This window comes from Anguilla rostrata, chromosome 15, assembly GCF_018555375.3.
Source record: "Anguilla rostrata isolate EN2019 chromosome 15, ASM1855537v3, whole genome shotgun sequence".
NCBI lineage: Eukaryota > Metazoa > Chordata > Actinopteri > Anguilliformes > Anguillidae > Anguilla > Anguilla rostrata.
In genome coordinates this window covers 29,027,016-29,047,356 of record NC_057947.1, presented here as the reverse complement: position 1 = coordinate 29,047,356, position 20,341 = coordinate 29,027,016, and the positions used below count along the sequence as shown (strand labels likewise).

General features: G+C 48.8%; 1 protein-coding gene across 5 annotated transcripts in view; it reads right to left on the bottom strand.

Annotated features, from left to right (window-relative positions):
- The window catches only part of LOC135240631 (DDB1- and CUL4-associated factor 6-like), a 35,170-nt gene that overhangs the window by 2,570 nt on the left and 12,259 nt on the right, over window positions 1-20,341 (bottom strand). Inside the window, exons 3-17 of one of the 5 annotated variants that reach the window (XM_064310358.1) lie at window positions 19,390-19,482; window positions 17,872-18,057; window positions 17,371-17,484; window positions 15,816-15,951; window positions 14,756-14,967; window positions 10,189-10,282; window positions 9,367-9,483; window positions 8,750-9,073; window positions 7,886-8,044; window positions 6,094-6,153; window positions 4,884-5,082; window positions 4,427-4,578; window positions 3,385-3,745; window positions 2,769-2,810; window positions 286-424 (exon numbers count right to left, since the gene is read on the bottom strand). In XM_064310358.1, the coding sequence (XP_064166428.1) occupies window positions 286-424; window positions 2,769-2,810; window positions 3,385-3,745; window positions 4,427-4,578; window positions 4,884-5,082; window positions 6,094-6,153; window positions 7,886-8,044; window positions 8,750-9,073; window positions 9,367-9,483; window positions 10,189-10,282; window positions 14,756-14,967; window positions 15,816-15,951; window positions 17,371-17,484; window positions 17,872-18,057; window positions 19,390-19,482 (2,388 nt within the window). The other 4 variants (XM_064310360.1, XM_064310361.1, XM_064310362.1 and 1 more) reach the window with 4 other exon arrangements.

Genomic DNA, 20,341 nt, shown 5'->3' with positions numbered 1-20,341 from the left:
CACTAGACAGCTGTTCCATCACTAAAACTTGAGCCTAGAGACCTTGTAGAAACAAGAATGGTGAAGATCAAGGTTTTTTGCCATTCTACAGTACTTCAGCACATCTACTGTAATAGATCCTTTTAAATAAAAGGCGTTCAGAAAATGCTCTTATGCAGCAGCTTACATTCTTTTCGCATACGATACATTTATACAAGTAGATATTCACTTAACCAATTCAGGTTAAGTACCCTACTCAGGGGTACAACAGCTGGGCCCCACCTGGGAATCAAACCTGTGCCCTACCATTGTTCTGGAGTTGCGGTGGCCCTTGTAGACCATTTTGACGGTGGGCCGCCGAATATTCTGGGTCTCGCTCTCCTCCATCTCCCGCCGTTCCTTCCTCCGACGGAAAAGCTCCTGAATACGAGCGGCAGCAGAACGCCTGATGGGACAGGAGGGTGTAGAGAGAGTCAGAATTCTCAGGCTATTTTTGAATATTTTTTCCAGAACCCTTTCCCAATTCCCAGGCTGGTTTAGTACATTCCCAGGCTGTTTTAGTCCAGAACCATCTCCAATTCTCTGGCTGGTTTAGTCCAGAACCTTCCCTAATTCCCAGGCTGTTTTAGTCCAGCACCCTCCCAAATTCTCTGGCTGTTTTGGTCCAGAACCCTCCCCAACTCTCAGGCTGTTTTTGTCCAGAACCCTCCCCAATTCTCAGGCTGTTTTAGTCAAGAAGCTTCCCCAATTCTCTGGCTGTTTTTGTTCAAAACCCTCCCCAATTCTCTGGCTGTTTTTCAGTTGGAGTTAGACACCAGTTACGAAACACTGCAGAGGAAGGCAAACACATACAGAAACCATGACATTTCCTGGTTAATACTGGGTTTCCTCTTCAACACACTATGTCACAATAGCAAAATACATCACTTTGAGTCCATATGACTTCTGTGTTTCTGCTGTTCACAGGAAAGTAGTAAAAATGATTATTTTTCCATCAGACAGTTATAAAATACAAAATCTTGAAAAATAAATTAAACCAAAGTAACAAAAATAACCCAAACTGGTTAAACAGTTTCAAATGAAATGGAAATTCTTGTGTAACAGGAAATTGACAGCAAGAATTTAACTTACAATTGGTGAGTGACACGTACATCTTCGGAACTGGATTAATGACAAATAAGCAAAATAGCCAGATCCCTTCCTGATTCAGGTATTTCACACCAGGCAGTAACACTGAAATACAACACAGTACTTTCGCAATCCAAGCAAAAGCCTGACCTTATCTGCTCTGCATCGCATATGTATGCACTTTATCTCAGTAGGTACAGTGTCATGTTTTCTTTGTAGAGGCTTACACAAACCTAAGTGCCTCAGAGTGCTGTTTAACCCCTCCAATGAGATCCGTAATCTCTCCCCTCTGGGTCAGTAGTTTATGGGAGGCCCGATTAACTCTGTCCCGAGAACACACATTTTGATTGGACAGTAACGGTGGATAATAATAATCCAAACTACGAAAACAACGAAGCTTGTGCTCCCCAAAGCGGATTCCGTCAGATTAATCAGGGTGATAAAGATGAACGGCCTGTTTCTACACTCTAGTACACATTAATTTATGTTTTTATCTGCCTCCTACATTTCTGACTAATTAACACAAATTATATATGAGCCAGAAAAACAGGAATAAACCTTATTTAATGAGCCTTATTTGGGTTTATATGTAAAACTGTGATCATTCTAGAACATTGCAGACACAAAGAATCAATTGTACTGTGTTGAAACACTTAAGCTTCCCTACCAAAAAAAAACGCCTAATTCTCAAACTGAAAAACAACTCAAAGAATTCAACAAGCCCCGGCAGAGCTCTGAAAGCTAAAGCCAGTTTGGCAACAAACGACAGAAATACGATCCTGCCAGAAATGCCTTCCAATTACACATTTAATACCAGATCAGAGAATCTGCAGTGCCCGAATCTGTCCATCTCTGCTTCCGGTGGCTGTAATGTGTCAGGGGAACACAGTACAGTGTGTCCTCTTTCCATAGTAACGGCATGTCCCTTGCCTATCCAGTTACTCCAGTTACTCTTTTGCGCCCATCTACCTGCAGAGAGAACCTCCCAAACATATCTGTGGCTACTTAGGCTTAAGCAGATTTCCATTGATTGCCACTGAAATGAGGTGTGTTCTCCATAGGTAGTAAAATCAAACGTTTGCAATATTACATTACATTACATTACATTATAGGCATTTAGCTGACGCTCTTATCCAGAGCGACTTACAACAGAGTAACCAAACTCAGGATCAAGTCCACTTAAGTCCATTGAACAACATGTAGATAAAAAGCCTTTACTATGATGCATACAATAAGGAGAAACAAGATAGTCTGAACAAAAGTTTTTTTTTTTTTTTTTTTTTTTTTAAATAGTTATGGGAGGGGGTTTAGGGAAGAGGAGAGGTACACAGAGAAGAGGTGCGTCTGAGTTTCTGTTTGAAGGTGCTCAGACACTCTGCTGTTCAATATGCACATGCCTCTCGCCAAAGTGTTTGCCAGGTTAGTGTTCACGTGCCAGTGTACAAGGCATGCATGCACGCTCGGACACGCGCCCTCACATACACGCGCGTGCACTCACAGGTGCACACATGAGCACATACATCAGAGTTCAGCTTGTGAAATCCCTGTGTATTGATGGCATGTAGCTGGAATTGGTCAGAGGTTAAAATTTTTTTTATTTTTAAAAACTCACTCCTAGCAGTTAGAAATTACCAGGTGCCTATAGGAAACGTACACATTACCTGATCATTCTCTCGCCTACTGCTGATCCTCTGAAATTAAATCTATTGGGAGGAACACAGTTTTCACTCAGGATGCCGACTGTTTTCTGAGGGTGTTTTTGTGCAAAAAGAGCTTAGAATTTCAGGTCAAATAAGGTCTGGGGGAAAAAAAAACCTTTCCTCTATCAGAGAACTAAGCAATCTGTATAAGCCATAATCCAAAAAGATATTTACAGGGTATTAAATAGGGTAATGGTGTGTAACTCCTAAGCTCTTTTAGTGAGAACCTGCCACAACCCTTTCATATCCCATCATGCATTTCTTACTTCTTCCATTCATTTTTATTAAAATAAACATTAAAAAGTCGGCAGATTACTGTCAAGAAAATAGGCAGTTACTCATAGTGTTACACGACTGTAAGTCATGCCGTAACTCTGCGTGTGTTTTCTGTGGTCACGGGAAATGTCGTCGTGCTCTAACTGGCGATCGCGTAGTGGAGGAAAGTGCTGGAATGTGGCAGATTTGGGGAAACACATTTACACTACAGCGTAAAGATGACCTGACTCCATGCAGTGCTTACATCGCGCCCAGCAGGGGGGCGCCCTCACAAAAGGGAACAAGGCGGCGTGAGACGTACCTCTGTCCCTGTCCCCCACGGTACCTTGTGGCAGGCAGGAGGATGGGATCGTCGTCGCTGTCGTCCGAGTCCTGGTTGCCGCGGGAACCCTGTGCCCGCCCCCCCTCTCCCGTTGGCTCGCTCCGTCGGCAGGACTCGGCGGGATTGGCCGGCTCGGCCCCCTGGGGCTCCTCTCCTGTGGACTGGGGGGCGGAGCTTTGCTCCATGGGGGCGGAGACCTCCGCGGGGGTCTTGGCCGACGAGTTATTCTCAGGGCCGGAGGTCTTGTCCGTGACGCTGCAGGCTTTCTCCCCCTTCGGCTGGTCCGTTTCTGGACCTGACCCACTCCCCTGCCCTGCTGGTTCTGACGAGGCGGTGGCTGCTAGGGGGACACAGAATGCAGAGTCGCTCAGAACCAACAGCCTGAATATACAGGTAGTCATTTCACCACATCGTTGGTCCTCTCACGACCAGTGCACCTGAACGTCATAAATCTGCAGTCGGCATATCTCCAGTTCCACAGTTCCAGCCGATTTATGGCGGCACTCGGTCACTGTGGTTACGGAGCTGAACGCACTGTTTTGGTCCAGAACCCTCCCCAACTCTCAGGCTGTTTTTGTCCAGAACCCTCCCCAATTCTCAGGCTGTTTTAGTCAAGAAGCTTCCCCAATTCTCTGGCTGTTTTTGTTCAAAACCCTCCCCAATTCTCTGGCTGTTTTTCAGTTGCAGTTAGACATCAGTCTTACAGGCTTACACAAACCTAAGTGCCTCAGAGTGTTATTTAAAGATGAACAGCCTGTTTCTACACTCTAGTACACATTAATTTATGTTTTTATCTGCCTCCTACATTTCTGACCAATTAACACAAAGTATATATGACCCAGAAAAACAGGAATAAACCTTATTTAATGAGCCTTGTTTGGGTTTATTTGTAAGACCGTGATCATTCTAGAACATTGCAGACACAAAGAATCAGTTGTACTGTGTTGAAACACTTAAGCTTCCCTGCCCGCCCTCTCGCTGTGAGCAGTAACCCGGCTGGGGCCTCCGCGTGCTCTCTCACCCTGCTCCGAGCTCTCGGGCAACGGCTCTTCTGTCCTCCGCTGGCCTGGGCTGCCCTCTGTCCTGCCCGGTTTGAGCTGGCTGTCCTGCGTCCCGCCTGGCTTGTGGCTGCTGCCGCCGCCGCCCCTGGAGCTGGATGGAGCGCTGCTGCTCCTGTCCGGAGCAGAGGGACAGTGAGGGAGAAGGCTGCACTGCACGTTCATTTACACTTAATGAAGGCATTTCACATGACTACACTGACAGAAGTCAATCACTCAGTCAGTGTACTGCAGAGGCTAGGCTAGCTGTGTCACTGTGTCTAGATTAATATGTCAGCTGGTGGCCCGTGTGACTGGACTGGTGGATTGTGTTTTAGATGCTATGATTAGCGCGTTTAAATGGTTGTGGTGTTGGCGTCAGTGTTTTGATGTTGAGTGTCGGAGTGGTGCGTGGGCCTCTGATCCAAAGCAGTCCCTCACCATTCATCTGTGAAGTCCAGTTTGATGGTGCTGGTAGTGGTTCCCTCTGTGCTGTAGTGTAGACTTAGGACCGGTTCTGTTCCCCCGGGCCTCCCGCTCGCCATCCCAGTACTGCTCGCCATCCCAATACTGCTCCCCGTCCCAGTACTGCTCCCCGTCCCAGAACCGGACCCGGTCCCGCCCCCAGCCTCTGAGCTTCCTAAAACCAGCACAGGGCGACTCATCATAACTGCTACTGGGCTGCTTGTATGCATACGTTACTCAGGTAAAATGGCTATAGTAAACTATGCAAAATGTCATTTTAGATTTTTTGCTTGTAGTTAGACAGCATAAACGTCCTGTAGCCGCAGTATTTATGGGAAGGTGATGGTAAATTTAATCCTCCTGAAAAAGTCTTTTAAACCTCAGAGAAAGCGCTTTTCATGGTGGCCCCAATGACCGATTCAAAAACAGAATCAGATGAGTTTGGTTGGTGCCAACATCATGATCATCACAGGATGGAAGCGCTGCACTCGGAAAACAGGCCGCACAACATCACATGCGGGGTGAAGGACGGGACGTCCCTGTACGGTCAGGACGATCCCGTATTCCCAACAAGGTGCTAAATCTCGCTCCATGTGACATCACGAGGAGCAGAGCTTTGCCCTGGAGCCACGCTGATCTCAGAACACTGATAATGTCAGAGCAAACAGGAAAGTGAACCCCACGCTGGAGACGAAGGGAGGGGTCCTGATTGGCTAATAGAATCGGAGGCCCCGTCTCCAGCCTGGGTACTGCAGGGGGAGGGGCACACAGACCTTGGAGGCAAACGCAGACTGCCCAGTATAAAGGCTGTAGAGTGACAGTCTTGGGTCAGAGGGGGGGTCCCCATTTTTTCCTCTCAGCGCCCCCATAAAATGAACCAATTGTGACCGCCCAGCGATGGTCTGGGGTGTATTTCCCCACCGAGGGAATGTTTCACAGAGATTCAGAGAGAGGACATGCCTTAGGCTAGAGTGGGTGTGGGAGTGAACCAAGCCACTGTACTCTAGGGAAGAGGAAGAGGAAGTTATGTAATGGCGTGGAGGGAAGGGGGGAGACAGCATGATAGAATGATAGAATGAGGAAGAACTAGCGAGAGAGAGCAGAAAACGGAGAAAAGGAGAGACACGGTTGAGGGCCTCAGGGCGAGCGTGTACGAATGAGAGAGAGAGAGAGAGATGAGACGCACCCTGCTGCTCATCCAGAGACATGGATCCCAGCTGTTTGTTTACCACCGACGAGGGCGAATCTGGAACACAAATCACACTTTGACTAAAAAAATCATAAATAAATAATAACAAAATGGTTGACAGCTCAGGAGACAGAACATAAAACTGGAAAACTCATGACAACACTCTGCTTTGGTCTCTCGATCACATACACACTTGCATGCACACACACACACACACAAGGATACACTTCTATACACAGGTTTGCACATGATTCAGAAAGACACACAGACAGACACATTGTCACACACAAACAGCTGCACATGTATTCAGACAAGCAGAAATGCACACACACACACACATGCACACACACTATGCGATAGAGGACATGCAGACAGCCACTCTCATGTCCAGATCTCATGCCTAACCCTATAATGTGTGTGAGTGCCAGGGGTCTTTGCTGGAACCTCCAGACCCACTAAGCTGTCTGCCCCCCCCCCATGCCTTTCAGTTCCCCCCTTAGGAAACTAGGGCCCTGATTACTGCCTACGTTCAGACTGGCACCAGAGGACCCGCGTACCACAAACACAGGCTTGATACCGACCGGGCCGGCCTCCAGCCTCAAATAAGATTCATAGATTTCCCTTCACTCCGGCTTTTTATTCACTTCACGTCGCTTTTTACAGCACTCTGCAGCCGTGCCATTCCCACAGTTTCGGAAATGCGTGCGCCCGGTCGCGAAGTTAATATACTGCCGTCCGTTAATAAAACCGGGGCACTCGATACAAGTGTTAAAATTGAGGAATATTTCTCGGTGATGTACTCCACTGCTGGCAGTTCGGCAATTTTGGAAGCCGAACGAGCCACAGTAAACTTGAACTTGAAGTCCTTCAGAAGGCAATCTTGAAAAAGAGTTTATTAAAACTACAGTCATCACTCACTTCAACTCCCAGCATGCATTTATTCAGAATGAGTTTGGTCTCATTTTAACTCCCAGCATGCATTTATGCAGCAGCAGAGATTTGCATCCTGTCAGAAACACCGGGCTATTCTCACGTGAATTCTAAATAAAAAAAGGAGCAATCTACTTGCAGAATTTAAAAAATGCAGTCATGCACTCATCATTCAAACCAAAAGCCAAGGACGAAAAGTGGATTCTTTTACAGTATTTTAAAAAAAGGGATAATCAGAGAGAAGATGTGGGAATTGCTCAGTAGGTGGAGCTGTTAGCTTGCAAGTTCTTTTCTTTCTCTCAAGCACCACACAGCCTGCAAGCTCTTTGTTTTTTAGATGTGGAGAGCGTTGTGGTGGGAATGCCGTGCGCGGTGAACTTTCACAGTGGAAAAATTCCCTGCGCACAAGCTCAGCAAACAAATATAACCCAAGTATAACATGCGCACACTTTTGTTTACTGACACTAAACGGCATCCACTGAAAGTGAACTGGATGCACTGGCAGTGGATTATGTTGGGCACAGTCATGATGAACAGGGGCTAGTGAGATTTTGGGGGAGGGGGATGGGGGTGGGCACAGGTGCTCCTGATCGGGGGCTTACACACAGAGGTGGGTCTGGCCAGTGTCTGGTCATACAGCAAAAAGCCGAGAGACAAAGAGCAGCCTGAGTATGCAGTGACCCCCCCGCCCCCCTCCCCCCCCACTCCTGCGTAGGTTATAATGAGGTTCTGATCATCTGATCCCACACCAGGCGATGCAGAAACACAAAGAGCCGGAAGATGGGGGGAGCGTGACATGGAGAAGGGTTACTGAGCAGGTGAGGTGGGGGGAGAGGTAAAGGGTGTGAGAGATGGCGACCTGAGGGAGGGGTTTCCTGGGGGGCATCCCCAGGGGAGGGGTTCAGGCGGGCGGGGCGGGGGCGCGCTCGCTCGTCCCGTCCGGGGGGCCCGGCCAGCAGCAGCAGCCTCTGCAGACGCCTGCACACTACACTTACCGGCACCCCCCGACGCCCAGGCTCTGACGGGGAGGAGAAAACAGGCAGAGTGAACGCAAAGAAGGAGGAGGAAACAAAAAAAAGAAAGAAAGAAAGAAAGAAAGAACCAAAACAAAGGCAGGGGGGGAACAAAAAACAGCAAGGAAAAGAAAAGTGGATATAACAAGGAAGATGGGGAGATGGGTGAGCTGCATTGTGAGGGCCTGTCAGTATTCATGAAGCAGGCTGGCAGTATCATGAGCTAGGGACTACATTATTCTGAGCCTGCACCAGCACGTGGGTGGCACTGATGCAGCAGACTACGTTTCATGAGCTACATGAGCTAGGCATTATTCATGAGCTCTGCCACCCAGCATGTGGGGGGTGGGCACCTGATTCAGCAGACTATGTTTCTCATGAGCTCACGGCTACATTATTCATGAGCTCCACCACCCTGCGTGATCCTGGCCCTGATCCCCGCTTCAGCTCGGCGATCGACAAATTCAGCCGTGAATGCTGCCAAAAACACTTCCCTTTACCACACGGCACAGAGCAAACGGTCTGACAGCAGTACGCTCCGACAGCACTGTTCCTGCTGGCGAGGGCTGTGGCTCCCCCAAGCCTCAGGATTTATGTTATTCAGACCGTATCTCAGTGTGTAGGCAGGGTTCTGGAGGCAGGCGGAGTGGGTATCGGCCTGTGCGATGCGCGGTGCGTTGTGTGCGGTGGGCCGTCTCCGGGGGGCTCACCGGACTGTGCGGGCTCTGTCGGGGGGGTGGGCGTGGGCGTGGGCGTGGGCGTGGTGGAGGCGGCGGCAGCGGCAGCGGCAGCCTGGCTCTTCTGCTCTGCGTCGGGGGAGGAGAGGAGGGAGGAGGAGGGGGGGCTCTCCATGGACGAGGACGTGGACGGGGGCGGGGCCGTGACCGTGGAGGAGGAGCCAGAAGAGGAGGAGGAGGTGGAAGTCGATTTAGGGAGGGGCTCGGCAGTAGTTTCCACTTCCATTGGACCCTCAGTGGCCGGCACAGTGTCTTGCGGGGTGGGCTCTGGAGCGGAGGCGCCCCCCTCTGGTCGAACTGTAGAACGCAGGGACCGAGAAAAGACAGCGAGTGCATTATAATTCTGTATTGTTTGTGAACAGTAAGGTAAATTGAGGAAAACTACCGCATAACTTACGAGAAAAATAATAAGACATAAAATAATTTTTAGAATTTAAATTTCATTTACACTGATGAAGAGTAGGTGTTTTTTTTTCTTTCTTTTTTTCTAAACAGGCCTGGACTGGGAAATTGTCCGAGATCCAGTGAGCACGGTTACGGCAGTAGAAACGATCGTGTCTGTAAAATTGTAATTTCGGGACTCGGCTTACCCCGTGGGCGTGGCTGCGGGCGCCCTCTGCTGCTCTGGGCCTCGCTGGCCTCCTCGAACCAGCGGGACAGCATGTCGGACATGCGCTGCATCAGAGACACGTTGGGGCTCTGCTCCCCTGCAGGAAGCAGAAACAGGCCGCGGGAGAAGCCGGTCAATCCGCCGGACTCCTCCTTCGATTGCGCCTTGGCGCTCGGAACATTTCCCTCCTGTGCTCATGTAAAACAGGCCCATGCAAATGCGTTTGACTGGCGGGACCTTACAAGATGGTGTGGTTTTTTTTTAAATTCTTTCGTCTGCTAGGCAAACGAAGAGTGTGATCTCGCTTCGAAACTGTTCTGTAAGCTTTTGCGATTGGAATACTAAAGTTAGAAAACTACTGTGGATAGGAAACTAGGCGAGTAGTCACTCATCCCCCACAGACAGTGTTTCGTAATTGAATCACTAATGCAGGTAGAAGACATCAGACAGAGAAAGGTGAGAAGCATTGATTATCAGGAACCTGTATCACTTTGAGTGTGTGTGTCTGAGTGAGTGTGTGTGTGTCTGTGAGTGTGTGTGTCTGAGTGAGTGTGTGTGTGTCTAAGTGAGGGTGTGTGTCTGTGAGTGTGTGTGTCTGAGTGAGTGTGTGTGTGTCTAAGTGAGGGTGTGTGTCTGTGAGTGTGTGTGTCTAAGTGAGGGTGTGTGTGACTGAGTGAGTGTGTGTCTGAGTGAGTGTGTGTGACTGAGTGAGCCTGAGTCTTGAGTCTGTGTGTGTGAATGAGAGTGTTTGTGTGTCTGAATACCTGTGTGCAGGTGCGTTTAGTTGTGCGTGTGCTCTTACCGTCGCGCTCCCTCTCGCTCTCGGGCCGTGCGCGGGGTCCCGTGTCGGACCAGTCCCCCCTTAGCCTCAGGCGCTTCACCGGGGGCTGCCGGAGCTGCGGGGGGCACACACCAACTTCCTGTCAATCACAGCGCCCAGCCCCGCCCACAAAAACAACCCTCCTGCTGCTCCTCGTCCCGCTTACACCGTCACCACAGGTGTAGGCTCCGCCCCGCCCCACATCACAGCTACCCAACACCACTCTCAGCATTACAGCTACCTGACACCACGCTCAGCATCACAGCTACCCAACACCATGCTCAACATTACAGCTACCCGACACCGCGCTCAGCATTACAGCTACCCGACACCGCGCTCAGCATCACAGCTACCCGACACCGCGCTCAGCATCACAGCTACCCGACACCACGCTCAGCATCACAGCTACCCGACACCACGCTCAGCATCACAGCTACCCAACACCACGCTCAGCATCACAGCTACCCAACACCACGCTCAGAATCACAGCTACCCGACACCACGCTCAGCATCACAGCTACCCAACACCACGCTCAGCATTACAGCTACCCAGCACCACGCTCCGTCTCCACGCCAACTCAGATGCCTGGCCAGCGTAAAAAAAACTTACTCACCAGAATTAGGGGTTTTTCATTTTCTAAAAATATTTTTTTTTTTTTTTAAAGGGGGGGGGGGGATTTAGTTTTATTTGCAGATGCCATTTAGGTTCAGTTCCTCATTCTGTGTTCTTTAAAGCGGAGGAGGACTGAGCCTGACTGCCAGATGGTCTGCCCTCTCCTGCCACTGTGACTGATCTGGGGTCAGTGACAGCGTCTCTCTCTCTCCCACAATCCACTGCGGTATTTACCCAGGAGTGAGACACAAGCACAAGAAAGGACTTCACTTAAGGGCATGTACAGCCAACCACACGTGAAATACCCACTAGCACCCCATCACCAAACCACCTGATGCCAGGACAAGCAGTGTGCCTCGATGAGTAAAGCAACAGATCTGTGAACACAGAGCTTTGAGCCTCCGGAGGCTTTATTGTTCCGTGGAGCGAAGTAATTAACCTGGAGCCTTCTGTATAAATGCATAACATGTGAAATGGAGGGTGTGCATAAAGCACACTAATTTAAATTAAGCAATGTACAGTAAAGTAATCCACAAAAAAGCATCACCCAACACCTTTAAGGTTTAAGATCACAAATGCGTGTGATTAGAATGTTCTTAAGAGAACATTGTAATGCTGATGTAGCAATCACTGATGGTCATTGAAAGCAACAGAGTTCTAGAACACTGTTTCCAGAATTTTGAAAAAACACTCCAAAAAACCTTTGAAAGGGCTGACAGCAGAAGCAACTGGCAGACTTGACAGAGTAAAACTTACAGGCGCTTATGGAAACTGTGACTGAAGAAACAAACGGAAGAAAAGTCAGGTTTATGGTAGCAGCAGATGCTCTGTTCTCACAGAATTCAATGATAACTTGATGTCTCGATGCAGCAGACATTGAAAGCCTTTGCCTTCATTGTTCATAACCTTGAAGGAAGGCTTGTGCTTTTTAAATAGCTCCATGCGTAGTGCACGGGGATCAACATGACATAGCTGCGAGTGACATGTCAGCCTGGTGGAAAAAGGGTGGATGCGGGGGGGAGGGGGGTGTATAAGTGTGTGCCTGGCTCACGCTGGGCGCCCCGTCCCGGGCTATTTCTGTGCACAGAGGAACATCACATGTGCCTGCTGCTGAATTTGGAAAGGAATCCAGACTCGGCTAAACAGGAGAGAGGGAGAGGGAGAGTTAGATAGAGAGAGAAGGAGAGAAAGAGAGCGATCGAGAGAGAAAGAGAGAGAGTGCTGTAGAAGGGATCGGGTGAGCTCCACAGTCTCAGCACAGAGACATAAATCTGACAGGAGGCCATTGCTGGTATACTGGGTGTGACCAAAACAACCAAGACCTGCACCAGCAGAGAAAGCGGCGTTAAAATGATGCCTCGCATAATTTAACAGTGTAATTATTGAAGTTCTGTGTGATATCCAGAGCGCTTGAAGGGCAATAAAATGAAAATACAATTAGAAAGCTTCTCTTTGGGAAGGGCGTTAGGCAAAGGACAGTCTCATAAGACGAGGCATATATTAAAAAGCCAGAAAACACAGCAAACCCATTAAGAAAAATAAAACCAAAGAGGGTTGTTCTGGGACCTGGATCACACAACAGGATGAATTAGCTGGATAAATGCACAAATGAGTAAAACCCGGAACAGCTCTTTTTACTTCAGTCCATGTTCCAGATTTGGAAGGGTTCCAGGTTTTACTCAGTGCAGTTATCCAGCTAACACAGTAATTTTGCTTTGAGATACAGACCCCTAAATTCCAAGAAATAATGTCAGCAAACAAACACAAACACATGCATGGCATTCATTTACACTGAATAAAGACTTAAGTTACAGGCGAATTACAGCACTGCCAGTCTGCACTAGTGAAAGTCAGGGAGAGTCCTGGCCTTCTGTTCAGGATGGCCTACACACGCCCCCCCCCACCCCCCAACCCCACCGGGCCATCTGTCCCCAACCCAAAAATACATCAGCTGACCACAGGTTCCCCTCGCACCCGCCCGGCACACGTGCCTCCCCCTCCACCACAGGATTCGCCCCGTGCCCGTGGGCCTCGCCCGCAGGGAGAACCCCCCGACAGGCGCGGGCACGGTGGAGGTGCCAGCCAGGGCGATCAGTCAGAGCCGCGCACGGGCCGCTGCTCCCTGATCAGCGCTGACAGCTCCCCCCCCGCTCCGGGGACCGATGGGCAGACAGAGCCTGTTCTGACTGCTCCTGGCTGGGCATTAATCACGTACCAGTGGCCGTGCTGTCGAAGGCTGCTCCACACCGGGAACAGGACTCTCTCTCTCTCTCTGTCTCTGTCTCTCTGTCTCTCTCCCTCTCTCTCTCTCTGTCTGTCTGTCTCTCTGTCTCTCTCTCTCTGTCTGTCTCTCTGTCTCTCTGTCTCTCTCTCTCTCTCTCTCTCTCTGTCTCTGTCTCTGTCTCTGTCTCTCTGTCTCTCTGTCTCTCTCTCTCTCTCTCTCTCTCTTTCTCTCTCTCTCTCTCTCACTCTCTCTGTCTCTATCTCTGTCTCTCTCTCTCTCTCTCTCTCTCTCTGTCTCTCCCTCTCTCTCTCTCTCTCTCTCTCTCTGTCTCTCTCTCTCTCTCTCTCTCTCTCTGTCTCTCTCTCTCTCTCTCTCCGCGGGGTCACTCGGGGTCGTTCGCCTATACCGTCCGAGACGCGTTTGCGGGGGGCGGAGGGGGAATAACGACTCCGAGGCTCTTTCTGAACAGATGGGCCCGGGCGAGCCAGTCACAACAGTTTCCGCTCTATTAGACCAGCTAGGCTACGCCAGAGCGCTCGAGGCAGCAGCGCTTTTAATTGAAATCTGAAGTGGGGGTTTTTTTTTGTCGAAGTACGCTGAGGCGAAGCGTGAGAATCCCCCTTTCTGTTGCACAGTGACCTTTACCCGAGTTAAGCACCGGCAACGCAAAAGGGATCAGCGGTACAGCGTACATGCAGATAGCGTGCGTGCGCGTACGCGGATACGCACGCGCACGTGCGTGGGAAGCAAACGCGCACATGCACACAGCAGCCGGAGGTAGCGTTAGTCTGAGATCCCACAATGCCTATAAACACCCGTCTCCACGGTGTTAGCGGTGCTAGCGGTGTTAGCGGAGCCCGGCCTCGGGGCTGTGTTAAATCACAGTGTGGCGCGTGTGCGCTCTGCAAACGCATCCTCTGAAGCAGAGCGCTGGGGGCCAACTCCGGCCTCAGAGACCGTGAATCATGTCATTTGCAGCGAAACAGTGCGTCAGTGTTCCAGGACGTCCAACGGGGCGACTGGCACTTCCTGCCACCCGTGTGGATGGTCCTCGCGCGTCCCGACCACAGAGCTTCTCCACCCCAGCTCCCCCCAGTGGTGGAACGAACTCCCCATTCACTGCCCATTTTCCGCCATGGTCTGAAGACACATCTCTTCAGACTGAACCTTGACTAACTCTAACACCACTCTTCTGCAGGGTTACCCCCAATCTGGTATCACTTTCATTTAACACTCGTATCTTGATCTTCTCACACTTTCCTGTTGTAACTTCATTTAGCATTTTTGCGTCGCACCTAGTGTTGTATCTTCACCTTGATGTTGTAGCTCTTTACAATATCTCTTTTATTATCCCTCATTTCTAGTTTATGACTTGCCAGTGCTTACAGTGTGAACTAGACTTGATGTTCATGGCTATGGATAAACTGATACTTTATGAGAACTGTACCTTATATGACCTGTGTTAAGTAGTTGTTCTTGTGACCTTTGGTATGCGCTTATTGTACATAGCTTTGTAAAAAGCGTCTGCCAAATAAATAATATAATTCAGTGCGGTGCACTAAACGCTCAGAAGGCCTCTGCCTACCAGAATCTGATCTGAGTTTTTGTAGAAAATGTAAAATGTAAAACACCACCTGCCTGCAATTAATTAGTTAAAATGGCTGGATAACGTGTGTCAGTCCCAGGACATGCACATGGGGGGGGCAGCTCACCTCCTCCCTCCTCTCCTCGGACGGGCCCTTCAGCTCGCGGGCCTGGTCGTCTTTGGGGTCGAACAGGTAGATGTAGTCGGAGGAGTAGCTGACCAGGACCTCCCGGCCGTCGCCGCTGTAGCACAGCGAGGTCACGCGGCACGACTTGCTGGCCAGGTGCGCCGGGACGAAGCGCACGCACATCCCCGTCGTCCCGCTGCCCGTGTAGTACCCTGCAGCGCGTGGGGGGTGGGGGTTAGTCAGAAACACAGTTCGGTTTTGTTTAACAATGGCATACACACAGTTACAGCTAGCGCTGAACTGGAAGCTGCTAACTGCTAACAATAGCAAAGCAGTCAGATGCTATGATCCCTACTTACTGATCCTGGCGCAGCGACCAACTGGCAACCCTTTACATGACAAACACACACCCACTGATCAGAGATCAGTGAGGATAGAAGCGGGGGCAGGTCCAGCGTTCGGCCAAAGCGTTGGCAGCAGTGGGAGGGCCAGCCCGCGATATGACTAATCGGACCCGACACAGCACGCCCCCCCCCAGGAACGCAGCGCTGCGGCCGGCCTGGACACATCACACAGCTCATTACAGCCGCATCTCCACCGTGGCCCCATGGGTGTCTGGGGGTCAGCAGAGGGGGGGAGATCCAGTGTGTGACGCAGAGAAACACAGCTGGCTCAGCGCCGACAGGCGAGGATGGGTCTGGATTAAGTGTTAATTCTAAGCAGCCTGCACTCTAGGGTGTGTGTGCAGATGTCTGCGAAGAATGGCCGTGGATGCCACACATAAGAGTCCACATAAAGAACAGTGAAGGGTGGCAGTGTGGTGTAGAGCTCAGCAAAGTGCCCTTATAACTGAATGTTGCAGGTTCGAAAGCGACCAGGATGCTGTTATGCTCCCCTGTAACGTGCATCACCAAAAATTTCAGCAGAATTCTGATTTATTAAATCGGCTCAACGTGTATCCTGTGGGTAATAATACTGACTCTAAGAGTGCTGATGTCTGACTGTACAGTGCGCAGTGCTGATGCACACCGCTGTGCTGTAATAAAGCGGCCGGTCTCACCTGTTGCTCTGGTGCCCAGCATTCTCCTGTCGTAGATCCTGACCGAGCTGTCGGAGCAGCCCACTGCCAGGTAATAGGGCATCAGGGGGCAGACGGATATTGAGGTAGCTGCCCGCCGACAGTTGATGAGGATGTCCTGAGCGAACGACACGCAGACAAAGAGACACGCGTTCAGAGGGCTGCCGAGTCTGACTGACAGCTGTCAGTCACAGGAGGGAGGGAGAAGAGGGGACAGTCAGAGGCCTGCTCTGGGCACCTGACACTTTCACTGCCGTAGAGAGCAGCTGAATTAAAGAACCTCAGGCAGAACGCTCCACATAAGAGGGATATGGAGACCCCAGAACAGAGGGGTCACTGGAGAGAGAGAGGGAGAGGCGGAGAAAGAGTGAGGGAGGGAGAGAAAAGAGGAGGGGAAGAGAGAGAGGGAGGGAGAAACAGAGCGAGGGAGGGAGAGAAAGAGATGGAGGAAGGGCGGAAGAGAGGGACAGAAACAGAGAGTGAGGGAGGGGAGAGAGACACCCAATCCAGTGGGAGAGATTTCTAGTTCTTAACCACGGCTGTGTTCTCCACAAGAATATGAGAGAGCTTTAGTTTGGTTTAATAAATTTCTTTATAGGTGCACCACAGTGAAGGACTAAACTATCCATTCCCAGAGACTGTGACACACGGAAACTCTCCATAATGATACATATTAATCTCCACACAAACGCCTTTCTGACAATCCACACAACGCACAGCCACACACTCTCCTGGCTCCAGCAGTCACAGCGACTCCTTATATTAGCTCCTGGGTGAGGGGTGCGTGCGATCTGTTGTTCTACTTTAACAGGAAGTGACACGGCTCAGAGCACCGTAAGCATTAGACGAGAAACGAGAATAAATAACTTCGCCGCGGCTCCAGAGTAATGATGCCGAGGAAAATGTGCGTCTGGGCAGGGCGCCAAAAAAACAAAGTGATGTTTTCCAGAAGTTCTTCAGCGAGAACCGTTCAGTTATACAGACGGATCTACCTCGCATGCGACTTCCCCTCGAATACAGGATCTTGGCCAGGTGAAGCTCCGTTTTCGTTTTCGAGGTGTATGTGGCGTAATGCAAACTAAAGTGAAAGCATTTATGCCACTGCTCTGTGAGGCTGCTTAGTGCTGGGCCATGGATGAAAATATGTCGGGTTTCTTATAAGCAGGTGATCAGTGCCCTGAAAAATGTACATTTGAGGCACATTTGACTATTTCTCAGACTTATTCCTGGTGTGTAACGGACTGTGTACACTGGCCTCCAAATTGAAGGGTGTTGACAGGCTCGGCACAGGGGCATGGTCAGGACCAATCACCTATCTTTTGGGGAAATGAAATTTTTACTTACTAAAAAAACCTTTTCCTCTGAGAAATTGTATTCCTGTGTAAAAGAATATCGTTTTCCCATATTTAGCATCCGGTACAGCTCATTACCTGTGCTGTATATTTCATACAGCCTTTTTTTTGCTCATCTTTTATCAAGAGCGGCGATAATTTTGGAATAATTTTTGTAACCTCGGTGTAAATCCCGGGCCACTTACATCTTTACAGTCCTCTTTTGTGCAGCTGGTTTTCATTCGGACGTCGAACCATCGGACTGTGCCGTCCTCCCCGCAGGACAGGAAGGTGTAGGGGTCATTTGGTACGGTCATAATCTGCCGATGTAAGAGAGGGAGGCACAAGTCTCAGCACCGATTCACTGTCATCACAGCCTCCACTGCGAGGCCAAACCAAGTTTTTCACAGACAGTATTCTCTCTCAAAATATTCCATTCAGGCTGTGTTACAAGTCATAACTGCCTATTAAATGTCAGACGAGTGTATATATACATACATACATATATATATATATATATATATATATAATGGTAATAACAGAACATAGTCTTGTAATATAGCCTTTCTTGCATCTGCATTATGCATCACACCCTCCTCCTTACTTCTCATTCTAAATGACAAACACACGCGGCTGCCCCCGAAGCCGGGCTCCGCAGAGCCCCCGTACCTCGTAGGCGGTGCCGTAGTGACACAGAGCCCCCGTACCTCGTAGGCGGTGCCGTAGTGACAGGTGAACTGGCACTGCCGGTTGACGTCCGCGCTCTTCTCGGTGTTGGTGTAGTAGATGATCCCGTCCCCTGAGCACGACACTATCTGCTGATCGTTGGTGCACGGCATGAACTTGGCGCTGAAGATGTTCGCCCGGTGGCCCGATCGGATGGCTGCTTTGACCTGGAGGGGAGGGGAGGGGGGGTGGGGGGGACAGAGCGGGGTTAGTATAATGGGCAGTGTATAGTATACAGCAGTAGTATAGTAGCTGGCAGTGTAGTATAATGGGTAAGGAGCTGGTCTTGTAACATAAAGGTTGCAGGTTCAATTCCCACATGGGACACTGTTGTTGTAGGCTTGAGCTAGGTACCTAACCTGCATTGCTTCAGTATCTATCCAGCTGTATAAATGGATACAATGTAAAATGCTATGTAAAAAGTTATGTAAGTCGCTCTGGATAAGAGCGTCTGCTAAATGTAATGGGGTTAGACGTTGCACTTTAATTTTCGGAAAAGGCACTGCTCGCTGCCAGCATTTGCGTGCGCCACTGTGCTCCCTCCCAAACTAATTGGATTCACAAGGATTAGGAGGAAATTGCCATTGCTGATGCCAAATTAGGGTGAACAACCTGGGAATTAAATGTTTTTCAGCAGTATACACATATAATAAACAATCGTTTCTGAAGCACCACAGCCATTGTGGATTATTGCTTTCAGATGCTCAAATGAAGCAAATTCATTCAACTTAAGCATTACAGTTATAAATCACCCCTTCTGATGGAACTACTTTTACGATAACCTTTGCGTGGATGGGCTTGAACCGCCCAAATATGGGCAGTGACTTCATTTCCTGTTTCCTGTACAGCTTTGATAATCAAATGCCTGATAACGCAGCTGGGGAGAAGGCTTTGCATTAATTCACCTTCAAGCACTCACTAGTTCATCCAGACAATATGAACGACATACTGTCTACCAAATGCCATAAACACAATATTAGAGATGTCAATCTAGAAACACAGTGAAGAGACATTTAAGTGACCAAAATCAAACATCCGTAGAAGTAGTTGTGCAGTCTACTTAATGTTATTATTTGTATTAATGCAGTTGTGTAGCCTTCCAGAATTCTGGAGTATTTTTACTGCATCTATAGTCTTCATTATTTTATGCTTGATAAGCACTATAAATAAAATGAAGTACAATAATTTTAACACAAGCAAATGAAGGGCACAGATGGGCTCGATATAATATTCTCATTAGAAAAATAAAGTAGTTTTTTGTAGCGGCTGAATGAGTTTAATAGCATATGCTTTTTATGGTGTGTATGTTTTCTGGAGTGTTTGATTCTGCTTCGGCTTGGGTTAATGAGGGGTACCAACACTTCGTGACTTAAAGGCTCGACTGTTATAACTTAAATACAAGCCATATAATAAGACCGTGTGATTTTAAAAAATATATATATATTATGCTCCTGCAAAGGCCTAAAGAAATGAGAGTGTATTATGAGGGGCCTTCTTACCTTTCTGTTGTATGGGTTTGAGATGACCAGACTGGTGTCATCGGATCCTGAGAGGATGTATTCACCCGTGTCGTTCCAGCATATTGTGTTAACCTGTCAGGGAACAGGAAAAGGATCTTCAAAATCAACAGGCAGCAAATCTATTGTGTGTGTGTGTGTGCGTGTGTGCGCGACTGATAAAGCAAACCGTTACAATGTATATGTGTGTGTGTGTGTGTGTGCGCGTGAGTGTGTGTGTGCGACTGATAAAGCAAACCGTTACAATGTATATGTGTGTGTGTATATGTGTGTGCGTGTGAGTGTGTGCGTGTGCATGTGTACGTGTGTGTGCGTGCGAGCTTTGATCTTATCCTAAACACTTAAATCTGTCTTCACACAAGCTCACATAAATGTGCCAGAGAGAGAGGTGACACATTTGATGCTCTGCTGATGCTGTAAATTGAGTGAAAAAGTCATGTTCTCAAAAAGTAATCTAATCACAGTCATCTGAGCTTCTTTTACTGTTTATTTTCAATTTGTCATTACTCTACACACTCACCAGAAAAAGCAATACGAAGACTCAGTAGCTCTAAACTGCTGAAATACTGCTGAAGTAAACAAGCTGAAATATTGTTCTAATGAAATTTGTTACGTTTTTTTCTTCTTAAGTTGCCGTCTGTGCTCGTCTACGTCTTCCACGAATTTGGCAGGATTTGGTTGCAGTTTGCATTTGTGCTCCGATGTAAAACAGGGAGGCTTCAGCACCGGTATCAGCCGGTATGGCTGGTCAAGTATCAGTTGAGGATATCAGCCCCCAAAATGTCCACGCACCCCTAATTTCTAATGTCTGGGTCCAACTGAAATTTTGCTCTGAGGCTTAAACTACATTAGCCATGTAACTGGGTTAATATAGACTCTGAGTAATTTTGCGACTAGAACAAATATCCAAATGTAGACTTGCTGCCGGCAAGTC